The 16,963-nt window shown below is 40.3% G+C and overlaps 1 protein-coding gene and 1 long non-coding RNA gene across 2 annotated transcripts; one reads left to right on the top strand and one right to left on the bottom strand.

Annotated features, from left to right (window-relative positions):
- Window positions 1–128: 128 nt before the first annotated feature.
- Window positions 129–1,911, bottom strand: LOC146488569 (uncharacterized). Its single transcript, XR_014866085.1, has 2 exons — window positions 1,773–1,911; window positions 129–735 (listed from the first exon to the last, which is right to left on the bottom strand). It is a non-coding gene; the product is annotated as an uncharacterized LOC146488569 (long non-coding RNA).
- LOC146488570 (uncharacterized) lies at window positions 674–5,050 on the top strand. Its single transcript, XM_085116629.1, has 2 exons — window positions 674–782; window positions 1,667–5,050. The coding sequence occupies exon 2, from the start codon at window positions 1,871–1,873 to the stop codon at window positions 3,950–3,952; it is 2,082 nt and encodes a 693-aa protein (XP_084972755.1). The 5' UTR covers window positions 674–782; window positions 1,667–1,870; the 3' UTR covers window positions 3,953–5,050.
- The last annotated feature ends 11,913 nt before the right edge of the window (window positions 5,051–16,963 follow it).

Consider the following 16,963-nt stretch of genomic DNA (forward strand, 5'->3'; position numbering starts at 1 on the left):
TTGCCTATTTTTGATTGTTATCTTAACTTAATAATTACCAAGGCTTGATCTGTAATGTGGCCTACAGCATGTGCTTTAACAAGTAAAGAAGTCAACGCCATCATAAAACACAATAAGCATCAGCCAAGTTTTGTGTTTATTTCTTTCATTTTAATTTATTTATCTCTATACAAAAACAACAAACAACAACATACTGTATTTTTAGACAGTGCACTGGTCAATATTTTAGTTACACATACAATTTGTTGCTTAATATTGGTGCAACTGTGAACATTTTCAGGATAGAAGTGATTCTGACTTATCTGGTGATGATTCCGACGAGAGCTATAAACCTAGTGATGAATGTAGTGATAGTTCAACATCAAGTGGAACTGCAGAAGGCAATGTAGAGGAATCCACTGCTATAAAGGTACAATTTTCATGCAGTATTTGACAAATTGGAAAATTATATTGTACTGCCAGAAAACAGTTTCCACTAATTTCCCAACATTTGCCACAGTTGCAATAGGAAAATATTGTTAAATAAGGTGTGGCAACAATATTTTTTTCTTGTTGTTAATTTCGCTGTCCAGGGCCCAAAAGATAAAGTGAAGAAATATAAGAAGACAAATTACAGATCTCAGAAAACCAGTGTGTTAAAAGTGGTTCACGTTTCACAGCATCTGCCAGGCGTGCGTGGCTTCTCCAGGAAACGGTCCAGTACTGCTTCAATAAATGATCACCCAGAAAAAGGTGCTAAAAGGAAAAAGAGGATCACAGATGATGAAACTTTGGAAAGCAAGGTATGATTTGCATGGAGTATTTTCCTTGGGGGAGAAGGGGGGGGGACTCTCTCAGGCATGGATGCTCTTCAGAAATTTTTAATTAAAACCCTACAGGAGAGCAGTTAGGTGGGGATTAAGCTTTATTTGACCCCGTAAAAGACACCACATGATTTTAATAATGGTAAAGCTGTTGTCACAAAATACCTCCTCCTACAATATATATGTAAACTAATTTTCTTTCTAATAGAATTAGAACACCAACACAGTATGATGGCATTTTTAAAATTATTTCTTCACCTGCAACCTGAAAAGATACCTTGACACCTAAAAATTTGCCTCATTCTGAACACACTAATTGAGACCGATATCTGTGATTTACACCCTTAAGCAAGGCTTTGAGTACCCCCTCCGCCCTTCGTATTGGGAGACCCTTTCTAGTGTATAATTAATCATAATTATTATAGGATTTAGGTTTTTCCACCTCAGCCATTATCTTCAGCAGATGACACAAATCTTGCCCTTGATGATTCTTGATATGATCAATTGAAGTCTAATTGTAAAAATCCTAGAGCACTTTTTTTTAAAGCAGTCATGTAACAATTAAATTGGCAGTCATACATGTCATCACTTAATACTGTCATTAAATAATTGGAATGGAAGCCTGTTTTCATAATTATTATGAAAACAGGCTTCCATAAAATAGGTCTTTCCTCCTGATTACCCCCTCCCCACCCCCAACCCCTTCTTTCGCTTTCAATGAGCAAATATTATTTCAGGGTTCAATATTGGCTTAATAATGGCTCTCATTTTCAAAAACTGATTAAAACGCTTACAGTGAGAGAAGTGATCTTGGCACTGAGCCAACTCTGTTTTTTTTTTATTATTTTTTTTTTCCTGTCTAGGACCTGGTAAGTGAAGTAAGGGAGGACAATAAGAGAAACAACTGTAAAGAAAAAAAGGGCAGGTTGGATTCCGAAACAACTCGCACACGAAGAGCTTGCCCTTTACCATTATGTGGGTCAGAAGTAGTCCACCTCCCACGGCATCTACAAGATGTACATGGCTGGTCCAAGGAACACGCCAGAACGGCCTTGACACGCTTTGGTATGAGGAAAAAGTACGCATTCACAGACCCAGGAAAAGTCCCTAAAAAGAAAAAGAAAACCGCAGATGACGATCACCAGGGTAGTGGTAAAAAGAGAAAAGATTATCACCATTATCGCTATTGCCCTATCAGTGGATGCACGTCCTTGGTAAAAAGAATTCCCCCCCACTTAAGAAAAGTCCACAGGCTGCAACCAGGTTCAGAAGAGTATAAATATGTCTTAACAAAAGTGCGAGGTCCTGTAAAAGAATCTCATAGGAGACCGTATCACAAAAGACCTCGGGCGCCTGGAGTTATAGAATCAAGTCCCACCATCCAGGAAGTGGTGATCCTCAGCGGCGAAGAAGAAGAAGACCAGGAGGACAAACAAGACGACGATGTTAGTTCAGTTCAATCTTCATACACAACCGCGCCAACAGTTATTGTTAAATTTGAAACCTGGCTTAAGTCAGCAGATGGAGGAAACCTCGACGACAAAACAAGCAAACAGCATCGAGCTCAAATTTCAAAGCTATTGAAAGTGATTGACAGTAAGGAAGATTTGGCTTCTCTGTTCAATGAAAAAATCGTCAATGAAAACTTCCTGGAAGGTTTTGCAAAGAAAGAATACCATCCCAAAACTACCAAGTCGTATCTGATGAGTCTCCGCCATTTTTATTCCTTTTGCCTGACTGAAAACCTTGGCATGGACATTTCTAAAGAGAAAATCCTGTCTTTGAAAGAGAAGGTCGCAAGATGGTCTACATCTTTGCGCAAAGTGTGTTCGAAACGACACTGGGAGAAAATGGAGGAAGACTTCCATGCTTTAATCTCTCCTGAGCAAATTGAAGAATTTGAAAGAAGTAAAGCTGCCAGAGACACCATATGCCTCTTGGGTCAATTATCAGGTGAAAATTCAATGCAAATCTCTCAAAGCCGATACACTCTCATCCGAGATTTTTTGTTGGTTGAGATATCAATTGACAATGCGAACAGGGCTGGCGCTCTTGCCAATATGAAATTGGGTGAGTTTAACAGAGTATCCAAACATGATGAAGAAAATGTTGTCCTTGTGAAGGATCATAAGACACTCGATACACAAGGATCGGCAAGAATTGTTCTCAGCTCGAAATTGCACAGCTGGATGAGCATTTTCGTAAGAGAAGTACGCTCCAAAGTTCCTGGCGTGACTGATAATCCGCGCGAGAATGTGTTTTTAACGTGGAATGCAGAGGCCATGGTATCCAGTCAGATAAACAAGGCCATTAAATCTGTTTGGAAGAAAGCGGGTATGAACGGAAGTCCTAGCTCTACTCTCTTTAGAAAGTCAGCTGTGTCGAAAGTGCACACAACCAGCCACTCCAATGAAGCACAAGAAAATCTCGCCGATTTAATGGCCCACAATATCGAGACAGCGCGTAAATTTTACCGTTTACAGGAGAAGTCTAAATCATCAGTTAAAGCCTCAAGGCAGTTACGTAGCGTTATGCGTGGTGAAGTCCAAGAAACCCCTGTCCAGAAAAAGATCTCTCCAACCAGCTGCAGCCTATCAGCCTCCGAAGAAAGTGTGTCCAAACCTTCGAGATCTTCGTGGACCGTGGAAATGGAAGCTTTAATAGGTACTGTTTTCAAAGATGAGATTGACACTAAAGCTGTTTCGCTCGAAACAGTCAAAGGCAAAATTGCTAACCATCCACAGCTAAAGAAAGAAGATCCCAAGAGAGTATTAGATAAAATCAGGGCGCAGTGGCGTTTTAGGAAGCCTCCCTTGATCTCCACAGAACAACCTGTAAGTCCCCCATCCGAAGTTGAAACCCTGCAACAGCGTGTGGAGAGATCGTTGGCCAATGAGAGTGAGAATTCCAGTGACATTATCCCACCAACTTCTGGAAGCATAAGGGGTGTGTTCTCAGACCACGACCTAGAAAACATTCGAAAGCAGTTTGCCGAAATGATAAAGCATTCATTTGCAATTGGAAAACAAAACGTCAAAGAAGCCCTCGTAAAGGAAGCTTGGGGAGAGGATTTACTTAAGAAAGTGTCCTTGGACACCATTGTCAATCGCATCAAATATGAGAGGCGTGTGCACAGGGCATCGCAGTAAGGAAAGCTGGTTGAAACCTGAAGAAACACGTCTCAAGATGGATTAACATTATCAAAGTGTACATTCCTTAAGCCTCCATATAATTTAATGACGTTGAATTCTAGTGTACCTTAGCTTCAGTTTTCGGGTGTTGTTGAAATGTTGCGCGTGTAGGCGCTGATGTGCGTCAACTTAAGAAATAGTTTGATGAAATAGAAAGGCTTCCGCGCCGTATGTTACGACAATAGAGTTGATATTCGCGTGCGTAAATATGTTTTTGGCCAAAAGCGAGCGCTAAAATGAGTTCTAGAAAGGCCAAAAACATATTTACGCTCAGGAAGATCAGGACAACTTTAGGTTCAGTTTTCTGTGTTTTTGAAACCTTTCTGCGTGTAGGCGCTGATGTGCATCGACTAAAGAAATAGTTTGATGCACGAGAAGGGCTTCCCCCTGCGCGCCTCATGTTGTAACAATAGAGTTGATATTCGCGGGCGTGAATATACGCTCAGGAAGTGTGCCTTGGGTTCAGTTTTCGGGTGTTGTTGAAATGTTGCGCGTGTAGGCGCTGATGTGCGTCAACTTTAAAATAGTTTGATGGAATAGAAAGGCTTCCGCGCCTTATGTTGTGACATTAGAGTTGATATTCGCGGGCGTAAATATGTTTTTGGCCAGAAGCGAGCGCTAAAATGAGTTCTAGAAAGGCCAAAAACATATTTACGCTCAGGAAGATCAGGACAACTTTAGGTTCAGTTTTCTGTGTTTTTGAAACCTTTCTGCGTGTAGGCGCTGATGTGCATCGACTAAAGAAATAGTTTGATGCGCGAGAAGGGCTTCCCCCGGCGCGCCTTATGTTGTAACAATAGAGTTGATATTCGCGGTCGTAAATATGTTTTTGGCCAAACGCAAGCGCTAAAATGAGTCCTAGGAAGGCCAAAAACAGATTTACGCTCAAGAAGTGTGCCTTAGGTTCAGTTTTCGGGTGTTGTTAAAATGTTGCGCGTGTAGGCGCTGATGTGCGTCAACTTAAGAAATAGTTTAATGGAATTGAAAGGCTTCCGCGCCTTATGTTGTAACAATAGAGTGGATATTCGCGGGCGTAAATGTGTTTTTGGCCACACGCAAGCGCTAAAATGAGTCCTAGGAAGGCCAAAAACAGATTTACGCTCAAGAAGTGTGCCTTAGGTTCAGTTTTCGGGTGTTGTTAAAATGTTGCGCGTGTAGGCGCTGATGTGCGTCAACTTAAGAAATAGTTTAATGGAATTGAAAGGCTTCCGCGCCTTATGTTGTAACAATAGAGTGGATATTCGCGGGCGTAAATATGTTTTTGGCCACACGCAAGCGCTAAAATGAGTTCTACTAAGGCCAAAAACATATTTACGCTCAGGAAGTGTGCCTTGGGCTCAGTTTTCGGGTGTTGTTGAAATGTTGCGCGTGTAGGCGCTGATGTGCGTCAACTTAAGAAATAGTTTAATGGAACTGAAAGGCTTCCGCGCCTTATGTTATAACAATAGAGTTGATATTTGTGGGCTCCGTTGATATTTTAGTTTCAGTTTTCTGTGTTTTTGAAACCTTTACGCGTGTAGGCGCTGATGTGCATCAACTAATCAACTAAAGCAATAGTTTGATGGAATAGAAGGGTTTCCGCACCTTATGTAGTAACAATAGAGTTGATATTCGCGGGCGTAAATATGTTTCTGGCTAAACGCGAGCGCGAAAATGAGTTCTAAGAAGGCCAAAAACATTTACACTCAGGAAGTGTGCCTTGGGTTCAGTTTTCGGGTGTTGTTGAAATGTTGGGCATGTAGCCACTGATGTGCGTCAACCTTAAGAAATAGTTTGATGGAATAGAGAGGCTTCCGCGCCGTATTAGGTTATGACAATAGAGTTAATATTCGCGGGCGTAAATATGTTTTTGGCCAAAAGCGAGCGCTAAAATGAGTTCTAAGAAGGCCAAAAACATATTTACCCTCAGGAACATCAATAATAACCTTTTAAGTATCAGTTTATATTCAGTTACGGTATTTTTTAGCCTTCTTAACTTCTAAATCCAAGATCTGTTCGTGTTGTTCCTGCTTCCTGTGTAAAGTTAAATTTATTAAATTTCAATCATACCGTAGTTTTGGCGAAGACCAATAATTCGATCACATGTTTCGGAAACTGGCCCGTTGGAGGTTGTTTTTATCCGACCAAGCCGCGATTGGCTGTGAATTTACATCTAATTGGTTAAGTGGATGACGTACTAGATTTTTAAACCAGGGACAAAGCATAGTTAAATCCGCAACAATTCGGGTGACCGAAATTCCGAATTAACTGAAAACTCGGTTAAAATTTGATCAATGGTATTCAAAGTTCATTCGTAACTTTTTATCGATGAAATTGCGAGGAAGTGCTGATTACTATTCACCAGTGTTCACACGCTATCAATGTGAGGGGAAAACACGTGATCGGAAGACAGTGATTGGTGACCTGTTGTTTGTGTTTGCATCGCGCAATTCTGTTCAACAACTTAGCAGACGCCAAAAATAACAAGACATTTAACACCTGGAATGCAGTAAACTTTTCGTTGTGTTTTTTAATCAAAGAAAAGTATTAAGGTGCCGAAAAATGCCGAGCTGTGTTGGCTGTATCCGGCACAGGAGAAATTTTACTATGAAACAGTACAGATCTTTGTCATGAAAAGAAAATAATATACATGTGGTAAAACACCTGTGAATGGCAAAAACTCTGTACAACACTGGCTACACTACATATTTGACGTTAAAAGTCACGTTACAAAAGTTCCCCTTGTTTGGTTACGAAGGTGCCCCATTGTTACAAATGTTCCCCATGTAACGTGTGAAAAGTTCCCTATGTGCGTTACCAAAGTTCCCCATGTTACCAAAGTTCCCTTTTTTCGTTACGAAAGTTCCCTTTTTTCGTTACAAAAGTGCCGATACCTCTGGCTCTCTCTCTCTCTCTCTCTCTCTCTCTCTCTCTGTAGATGAAAAGTGTGGCACTTTTTTAACATTTTCTCTCCTTTGTCAAAACTTTAAGAAATTATCCTCGTTTCTCACGACACCTTCACTACAACTACAGCAAGGCACCTCGCATCTCTCATTAAAGTTTCCAATTCACAGCATTATTTGGCGTCCTTTTAGGGTGCATTTTACATCAAAAAGGGTATGAAAGTGCCACAGTGAAGGGTAATGAACACAAAAGAGTGGTAAAACCCAATTTTACCTGGAATGAATAGATAGATCAAAGGCCAGTAAATGCTGGTATATTCCCCCGCCCACCCCAATAATTTTACAAAAGGTTTTGTAGACTTGACCAGAAGTTGACTTATGATGGTAAGAATTTTAACCGGTGTTCAAGTTTCCAGTTCGGGAAAAGGCCAAAAGTTTACATTTATTATTTCAAAGAAAGATAGTGTCTTTGTTAATTAACGAAAAAATCTGAAACAGAGTTATGTTACAACCCTCCTATCTAGAATTATCGTCACCAAGTTAGACCTTTGTAGCTTGAACCGTTTTGCTGTTATAACTATTTTTTTACAAGCATCTTTTGCCTCGAAGCCGCGTTTCAAAAGTGCCACAATTAGTAAAACGCAGCTAGAAATCGCGACTAAAGGAGAATTCAACTTGTATTGCTCCAAATTTCATACCCCTTGATCCAGATACTGTCTGATTATAGGTCTTCTTCTCTTCTTAAAGTCAAGGTTGTGGCTCTAAAAGTACTGATTATAATTAAGGAAATATGCGCTAGCCTTCCATGAGTAGTTAACAACAAACAGGCTTTGGGTGTTTCAATGCACACTGTCTTCAAAGGGGGAGTTTAAATCAGGTGTTTTTCCTTGCAATTGATTTTATAACATAACACAAATTAGTAGTCACTTCGTTTTACACAACACACTCACTACAACCGCAGCTCAAAGTACATTGCAAGTTTCAGTAATGTTTCACATTTACAGAACAACTGAATAAAGCTCTAGGCCAAATTATGAAGTGATTTGAATCAAATTAACAGCATAGTTCCCCTATCTAAAAAGAACAAAGCTATGATCCTGCTCAGAAAATGTTTCGTAGGTCCACTAAGTACACTGATGCTTTGTCATCACCCTTTGAAATGGGTGTCAAGTGCAACACCGCTGGGATTGTAACGATAGATGATACGTTGACATGGCGCAAGCAAGCGCACACAGACGAAGTGAAAAGCACGACGTCGACCACAAAGCATACTTTTAGACTTGTGTTGAAGTACTTTTGCCATCCGTAATGTACTCGCGGGTGATGTTGTGGGTTGGCCTGTACCAATAAGGATGGATTCAATGTATCAGAAGCTATGCACTGCGGCGCAGCCAGAATCAATCTTCCTTGGAACATGCCTAAGACCAAGGTCTTGTACATTAGTAGGTGGGTTCCATTCGGGGCTCGAACGGCAACTTTAATATAACGAATATATATATAATAACCAAACGCCGGATAGTAGGCCTAAGGAAACCCAGAGAAACAAAGAGAACAGACATCATGCAATGAAGACACTCAAAGAGATGAACAAGCCACAATTCAATACCGTAACTATATGAAGAATATTATTGCCCGTAGAGCGGACATTTTGTGAAACATTTTATCAAATCGAAAAAATTTTGTGAAACATTTTATCGTTGCGAAAAAATTGAGTGCACTCCAAATTCTGCATTCCAACATAACATCGTCACAAGCAACGTCATTGAACTATACAAACCACACAGACCGTCTATATCACTAGCTCCTAATCCCATTAGTGGCATATTTGTAATGTTTTTATATTTTCAAAAAGTAACTATAGTAAGCATATTTTAATGGTTTTATCTCCGCAAAAAGCAGCTGTTATTTTTAGCTTTTGAGTATTTTACTTTTACACGACCCCACAAGGGGCACCGCTTTAATTTTCATTGTGTATAATCTTATCTTATCTTAGATAACCCTGTCTTCGTAATACTCTGTTAAAAGACGGATGAAAAGTTTGTTCAAGTTTCCCTTTGAGAATACAACAAACGGTCATTTAGCATTTTAACCGAATATTGCATTGCACACTCCGTTGATGCTTAAGGATTTGCCGAGAGTCTTCGGCTCGCGGTGAAAAAAATAACATTGTACGCAGCAATCCTACAACAGCTCAAAACCTCACGTGCAATCGCCATTTTACATAAGAGAATTGCCAATCCTGGACATATGGCCAACGCCAACTTATATCCACATGACAGTGACCAACTCGAAAGCTCATAGGCTACTTTGGAAACTGTACACTATAATTACTGTTTATTCTAGTTAATGTTTGTCTGTACTTTTATTTAGAAAAATTATATAGGGTCTAATATTTAGCTTTTCTGTAAACAGTGTGCAATAACTAAAATTGAAAAATAAATAAATAATTAAGGGCGGTTCCCGCCTTTTGTCACTGTGCGTGCATTCAGCGTATTATAGGACTCCAAAGAAAATTTGTCGATTTTTTTTTGAGGACGCTTCTTATTAGTTCAAGAGTATTTTTCCGTGGCTTATGCCAACTATGCGGGGAAAGAAGATATTATTAATAATGGATTACTTATTAAGAAGAGAGTTCTCGGCAATGTAACGTTTAGACCAACACAAACGAAACGTAGGAGAAAAATGCGGATACTTTACTTCCGGTACAAAAGTGAGAGGAGATCTACCATGGAACAATAGCCTCCTGAGGTGTTTTTAACTCGTGAATGCGCGCATGTGCAATAAACGAGTGATAGCGATGGTGGGGTTTTCACTTGGTTGGTTGTTGGTGGGTGGGTTGTTAACTTTCAGGCATGCACAGTGAATGAGTGATCGTAATGTAGCGGAATTTCACTCTGGCGCTGGTCGAAATTGGCGAATTTTGCGTTTTCGGAAGGGACCCCTCTTGGAAACGGTGAATCGAAAGAGAAACTTCTAAGGGATGCTTGATAGTTTAAACAGCGGAAATCCCGCATTAACGGCGAAGAAATTTTTGTTCGATTTGTGGTTTTTATTTAGTTTTTGAAAGAACTGCAGTGTTTTAAATTCAATTAGTGGAAAAAAAGAGAAATTTTTTTCGCGGCGCATCAGAATAATCTTAGTTGTTATTAATCTCAATCTGTAGAGAATAATATGACGATCATTTAGTGCAAGGATGGAGATTTTTCGTTAAATCTGAGCAAAGTTATAAGTTTTTTTGTTTTTGCACAAAGTGCCTTAAATTCAACTACAATACTTTATTAGTAATTAGTGAAGTGTCGGCATGAACTTTTAATCGGTGCATCAGAATAACCTTATTCAATGTGTAGGGAATAGGTTTACAATCATTTTAGGACAAGAATGGTTATTTCTCGTTACATGATCGGGCAAAGATATAATTTCTTTTAGCTTTCAAGGTAGTGTAGTGTCTTAATTTCAATTACTGATGTGTCATCTGCATTCACGAGGTGGCTCACAGGAGCCTTTGATTGTTCAGCTGTGTGCGGTCCAACCAAACCTAATTTTCCGGTTCACTGATTGAATTTAACAATGAGAACCGGTTGGGTACATTTTAAGCCCAGATTGCCAAGGAATGCTTCGTCCTAGTTCACGCAAGGTACCAAAATAGGCATAAAAAGAATTAATCGTCAACAGTTTTAATGCTGCAAAGGCATCCGCTCGTTAAACACTCCAGGGTTGCTGTGCTTAGTGCCAGGATTCTCTTTTCGCTGTTGTTTAGGGACTGGTTAAAAAGTATAGGGTGGGGTAGGCCGGAGCATTTGAAAATGTAGTGTATCAAAAAAACACATCACCTACCCCCTCCCTCCTTTTGGCACAAAACTGACTGACCCACCCCTAAATGAAGGTTGAAAATTACATGACCCACCCTCTATTAAGCATGGATTATTTTTGTTGCAATGCAATCCAAGGAAATTATAAACCTCCTGCCTCGCTTCGCGAGGAATTAAGTTTAGCGAAGTACGCTTAACGATACATCGCTATCACTGTTACTCCAACCGTTGCAAGCCAGTTTTGCGAGAGGGATATTGTCATCATCGGCGGTATCACTCCCAGTTTCCTGCGGAACGCAGTCTTTGCTTGCTTCTGAGCTGCTGAAACTCAATTCAGAGCCACTTCTGCCTTTGCCAGTGGATACACTGCCTATGGCTGCTGACAACCGAATGCGAGCTGACACTAAGGCAAGCTTGTTTTGCTTCCTTTTTTTCTTTTCGGTTGTCAGCTTGTGACGTTCGATATATAGATTAAGAACAGAAACGCTTTGCTTTCTCAGCAAATCCTTAATTAATTACAGAGGAGTTTCTCACACTCCACATCCTCATAGGTCAAGTTACTCTTCTTTTCTGCTTTCTCCCTTCTTTCTATTTTTTTTTTTTTGTTTCATCATGTTAAGACAAGCAAGGTGATGGACGTTTTTTACTACAAGGTCTACTTGAGTCTATACTTCTCATAGAAAGCTTGAATGTTGCTTTCTTTCTAGTGAAATTTTATCTGTAGGTTGGTTGATAAATGTGTGCCTCTTCCTCTAAAAGATAGGATGGCCCACCCCATGGGTAGCTGAAAATTGCATGACCCACCCCTTACCAAGGACTCAAAAACTGACGACCCACCTCCTCTCTGCCCCGGCCCACCCCATCCTATACTTTTTGACCAGTCCCTTAATGGCCATGGCTTTTAAAATAGGAAACACTGTTAGGTCGGAAATGTTTGCCAGCTAGCTTTGTGAGAGACATTCGTTTCCGATACAAATCGTGCTTCGTAAATCGTAAATGTTAGGATTTTTTCCATAGAGCCAAAAACGTTCTTGCTTTCAAAAGGTCATTTGTCTGTTAGCTATCGAGAAAAACCTTTTGGGAGTCATGTTTCATGAACAGTGTTTCCTTGTTTAGCCTTGTTGTTATTGATATTATATATGATACTCAACATTTCCACATTCAAATCATTTTATTCCGAAATTCCCTACATATCAGAAAAAGGGAGAACATCACGGCCTGTAGGAAAAACGCCGAGGGGCGACCATTTGATAGCATGTGTCAAATATACACTGTATTACTCTTCATACAGGATATTGAAAGAGAAACCCGGCCCCGCGTAACAGGACAGGGTACATAATATACAGGTTCTGGTTCCATTGTTACAAAAACATACTGCATTTAAAATTTGTCACGGAAGCACTGTTGTATTCAAATATTTCGCGTAAAAGAGTTCTAGTTTACAGTTTAATGTCTTCTACATTTCATTAAACGTTGCTGTTCAAAAATTGCTAGTGTTTAGTGGCTCTCTCTTTCTCTCTACAATATTCTACAACGGGCAACAAAACAATTTCCCGAGAAAATGCCATGTTAAATGTATATCGGAACTAAGGTAGTTTGATTTTTCTGTAAATATATGTGATTTTCATTTAGTTTCCAGTAATATACGTGCATTTTCGTCATCAGCTTGTTCCAAAATGGTTTTGCGTTGCATGTGGCAACAAGAATTGCCTCGTTTAACAACAATTGTAGTTCTTAAAGTAGTACTCAAGAATACAATTTCCCTCCACCAGAATGCTATCTAAAAGGGGAATATTGTTTAAAGTCGTCATCAGTAACACTTGAAGACTTTTCTTCTAATTTATATAGAGCATCCATATAATATGCCCCTTATTTTCAAAAAGATCACGAAACTTTTTAACTCGTAACACATGTTTCGATGTGTCTTACATCTTTGTCAGTTACAAAATAATTTGAAAAAATATTTGAATTTATAACAAAGTTAACAAATAAATAAAAAAAGAACGTAGATGGAAACAAAGATTAAAGTGTAGGTGTTAGATTGACGTAGTTTACTTGTTCATTGAGAATGTGTTTTTTCTTGTTGATGTGCATAGCTAATCACTCTGTCGTTGTCCTACTTTGGAGTAAAAGTACCCTTAGACGTCCATTTAAATGTTAGTTATTTCTTGCATTTCGCAAGGTAGTTTGAAATTGAAATTGCCAGACCAACAATTTAGTCATATTTGTTATTAAGAATGCGACCAAAAACCGACATTGATTGAACCATTGCTTTCGGGATGATTGTTTATCACTTAATTGATAGGAAGCGAGGCCTGTAATAAACTTTTGACGCTGGTATGACATATCATGAGTGGAATGCTTGGTTCATATCGTTTTCTTCTGGTAGCCTTAAGACTGCACCTGTATACAAATCATTAATTAAACGTGATTACGAATGTTACAAGAACGGCAACAAGCTACAAAATTGCTTCTTAGTTACAAAAGTACCACCTGAAAACAGGTGACAAAAGTGCCATTAGTGTGAAAAGTGCCACTAATGCCAAAAGTGCCACCTTTAAAAGTTACAAAAGTGCCACAAGTGGCAAAAGTGCCACCTGTAAAAGTTACGAAAGTGCCACAAAGTTTCAAAACTGCCACTTCACGTTACAAGAGTGCCACTTTCATGTTACAAAAGTGCCAATACATCTAACTCTCTCTCTCTCTCTCTCTCTCTCTCTCTCTCTCTCTCTCTCTCTCTCTCTCTCTCTCTCTCTCTCTCTCTCTCGTGACTGGGTTTGGCCGGTCAACCATCGCACGGTAAGGCTCCTCGATAATACAGTTTCAAGAGGAGATCTTCTCGGGCCAAGTAATCCAACTGTACGTTACTCAAGGCGACTGATTCCATCTTTTTTAGCTTCTCTTGTAGATGTTGTACATCGCAGCACCAAACTTGTCTATCTCCCGCAGGTTTTCAAACTCGCCGTAAATCATCACGGTAATGACTTTGCCTGGCGGTGCACAGAACTTTATTTTAAGCTGTAGGTCTCCGCTCTGTCTGGGGTTCAGGTTCTTGGAGTCTGCATCTCCACTAGCCACATAGTCAAACATGAAGAAGATACAGTTCTTGCGGTGTCCCCAATCAGAATAATTTAGCATGGTAGGCACACTCTTTTTTCTGGCCCCACTGGCTAGCACAAATCGGAAGAGGCCCAATGGATCTCTGCTAGCATTGCCACCATTCAATTCCAGTGTTTCGTGGGGTATTCTCCTCTCACAATTTACTTGATGGTTTCCAGTCCAAACTTTTGGAAGGCAAAGGGGTAATAGTTTCTGTTCCCATTGAAGGTTTTAGCATCCAGCAATCCCACAATCATGCGATCGGGAATCCTGCCTTGAAAGATGTTGTTTTCTTCCCAACTGTCTGTGGTGCCTTGAAAAGTGTAGGTTCTGATTTCTCCTCTGACCACGGGATACTCAGCATAAGGTTCTTCCTGTCTTTTCAGAGCGAGAGTCTTGTACAGGTTAGAATTCAATCGCAGCTGACACAACATGAATCGGATTACGATGTCCTCCGACAGCAACCTAATGCTTTTGTTGTTGGCAGCAGTGGCAAGTTGAGTTCTCCCATAGGTCCAGAAATCAGGATCGCTGAAGTAGAATTGAATCTTGATTTCCGTTTGCGGTACCAAAACTTTACCCGTGCAAAACACTTCCAGATGAGGTATGAACATCAACCACTTCTCTTTGTTGACATAATCTCCCGTGGCTGTTTCCAATGCAGCTCAATTGGTTTTCTGGGCATCGGTGTGACCGGTTTCCTTGAGAGTGTCAGGCACCGGTGGTAGACTCCAATTTGGCTGGTAGGCCAAAGACGTTAAACCAACCTTGAGGCTCCGAGAGGGTTTCTCCTTCATCTCTGTTGTAATTGAGTAGGGTATCAAAAAAGGCTTTGTTGACGATGTGATTGCCTTCTGTTATCACATTGCTTCCATCCGTGTACTTGAGTCTCAGTTTCATTTCAAAATAACTTCGGTTGAAATCCATGTGGTCATCCAAAGCAGACACCATGAATTCCATCGGAGTGATGCCCGTGATGGTGGGATTAATGGTGACCATACGATAGCCATAGAAGGAAATGTCCGTCTTGGGGACTTTGAACAAATCATGGCTGGATTGATCTCCAAATCGGAGTGTACATGAGCCACATCAGCGTCTCCCATGATGACGATGATTCAAGAGCGTTTGCTCGAGATAGCGTAGCATGTCATAACCAGGTGGTTTGGCCACCGACGTCGAAATCCAAACCTCGTTGTTTCAGTCTCTCTTTCCCCTTCTTCAACCTTTCTATCCTCTTCCTCAAGAACCATTGTGGTCTTCCAATTACACTCTTTTTTTTTATAAGAACCTTTTTTATAAGAACGTCGAGGCTGAAATTAACCAAAATTTTAAGAACGTATTAAGAACATTCCTCAGGATGAGAGTCGATTAAGAACGTTTTCATTTTGCTAATCTGTATATAAAATCAAGGTAACAAATGTAAATTAACCAAAATACTTAAGGGCATGTTTTGTATAACATTAACAATGGTGACACACATCTCGGTTTGTCATAATCAGAAGTTCTTGATACCATATCTCAGCAGGCAATGCACTTTGATAGGTTTCCTGGTCGCGTCTGGTGATTTACTAAAATACATGTAGCACATGTAGTGTATACTATGTAATTTAAGAACATCTTAAGAACGTTTTCAGCCTCAAATTGCAAAAATTAATAACAACGTTCAGCCTCAGATCCAAAATTAGACGTTCTTATAAAAAAAACAGAGTGTATCAATCCACCTCTCTGAACCATGCCTTTCTCAGATCTCAATCGTCTAGAAATGGAGCGAATGGGTCGGTTCATACTCCAAAAATGTCTGGCTCTTTTGGTGATTTCTTGTCCGAAAACTTGTTTGGCTTTACGTTTGAGACCCTGTTGGAATCCTCTCATAGCCTTGTTTTTGAGATCCGAGAAACTCCTACTACTTTTCAAGCCAGTCAATCCACCTTGCACACAACTTTTCAATACTTCTCGTAGCATTCGTTTCAGATTGCCACCATCTTGTTTCTTGCATTCGGAGATGAATTGGTTCAAGCTACCACCTTTCATACTGAATCCTTTTTGAAGTGCAGTGTCAAAATACCGTCTCCTTTGCCAACGTTCACCAAGCTCCCCGTTTCTGATTCGGCGACCTCTGTTTCGATCGTTTCCACGATATCGTTCCTGATAAAGATGTACTGAATGTGAAGCGGTTCGAAGTAAACTGAACCTCCACCCTCCCTTTTATATCATATTTTGCATAGAAGATCCTTGACGTTGTTCCCCACCATAGCGCTGGTGCAGACATTGGAATACACGTGAAAGGTCCTGTTAGGATTGCCGACCACTCCGCTGAAGGCTATGTTCAGATTGACAAAATGCCAGTTACAAAACACACTTAGTTCTACCGTCAAACCATTCGTGCTCCAAATAAAGAGTGCTAAGCCTACACGACCCCCTGGCACATCTTTTAAAACTATATAAATCTAGCTTACATGAGAATGTTTTTTCAGAGCTAAATTGGTTTTCAAAGGCCTGCGCTACTCCTAAGTCTTTTTAGCGGGTTTGGAGGATTTGATAGAGCTTTGGATTGAACCATCGTATGTTCAACATCACAGGTCATTTGTGCCGGATGAGTTTTGATTTTTCCTATTTTGAATTCTCTTCATTTTGAATATGACCTCTTATTCTGCTCCAGTTAAGACGATAGGGCAAGAATCAAGGCACGATCAACTTGTGCAAGGCTTAAATCAAACAGCGATACAACGAGCAGCCGAGTAACCGTAACGATATGGCGGACGCCCGAGATGCGATGGATACGCCGAAAACACTTGAGCTACGACCTAGTACCGCTGACCGGTATTGGCGTGACTTCTTACTTTCAATTTCTTCTATACTATACAATTTCTTCTTCTTGTAAGCAAGAAAACTGGAACCAAAAACATAGCAGGAAGTACTTAAATGCACTACGCAAACACTAAAACTAACTTAAACTCTACAGCTCGGGAACAAAAGTTACAGTTCAGTGTCTGGGGTGTCATAATCTAAGAAACGCACAGGCGGATGTCTGATGCACGATGATCTCCGTAGGCCAGGAGGTTGAGGGACTACTGAAACGACTGCTTTTTCCCCCTAAGAGGGGTCCTCAGGGCAGACCGGAGCTGGCGAGAAGTGTTAGTTAGATGCTGGGCTGAAACAGAGATAGCATCAGGGATGTC

Source organism: Pavona decussata, unplaced genomic scaffold, assembly GCF_977016875.1.
Source record: "Pavona decussata unplaced genomic scaffold, jaPavDecu1.1 SCAFFOLD_9, whole genome shotgun sequence".
NCBI lineage: Eukaryota > Metazoa > Cnidaria > Anthozoa > Scleractinia > Agariciidae > Pavona > Pavona decussata.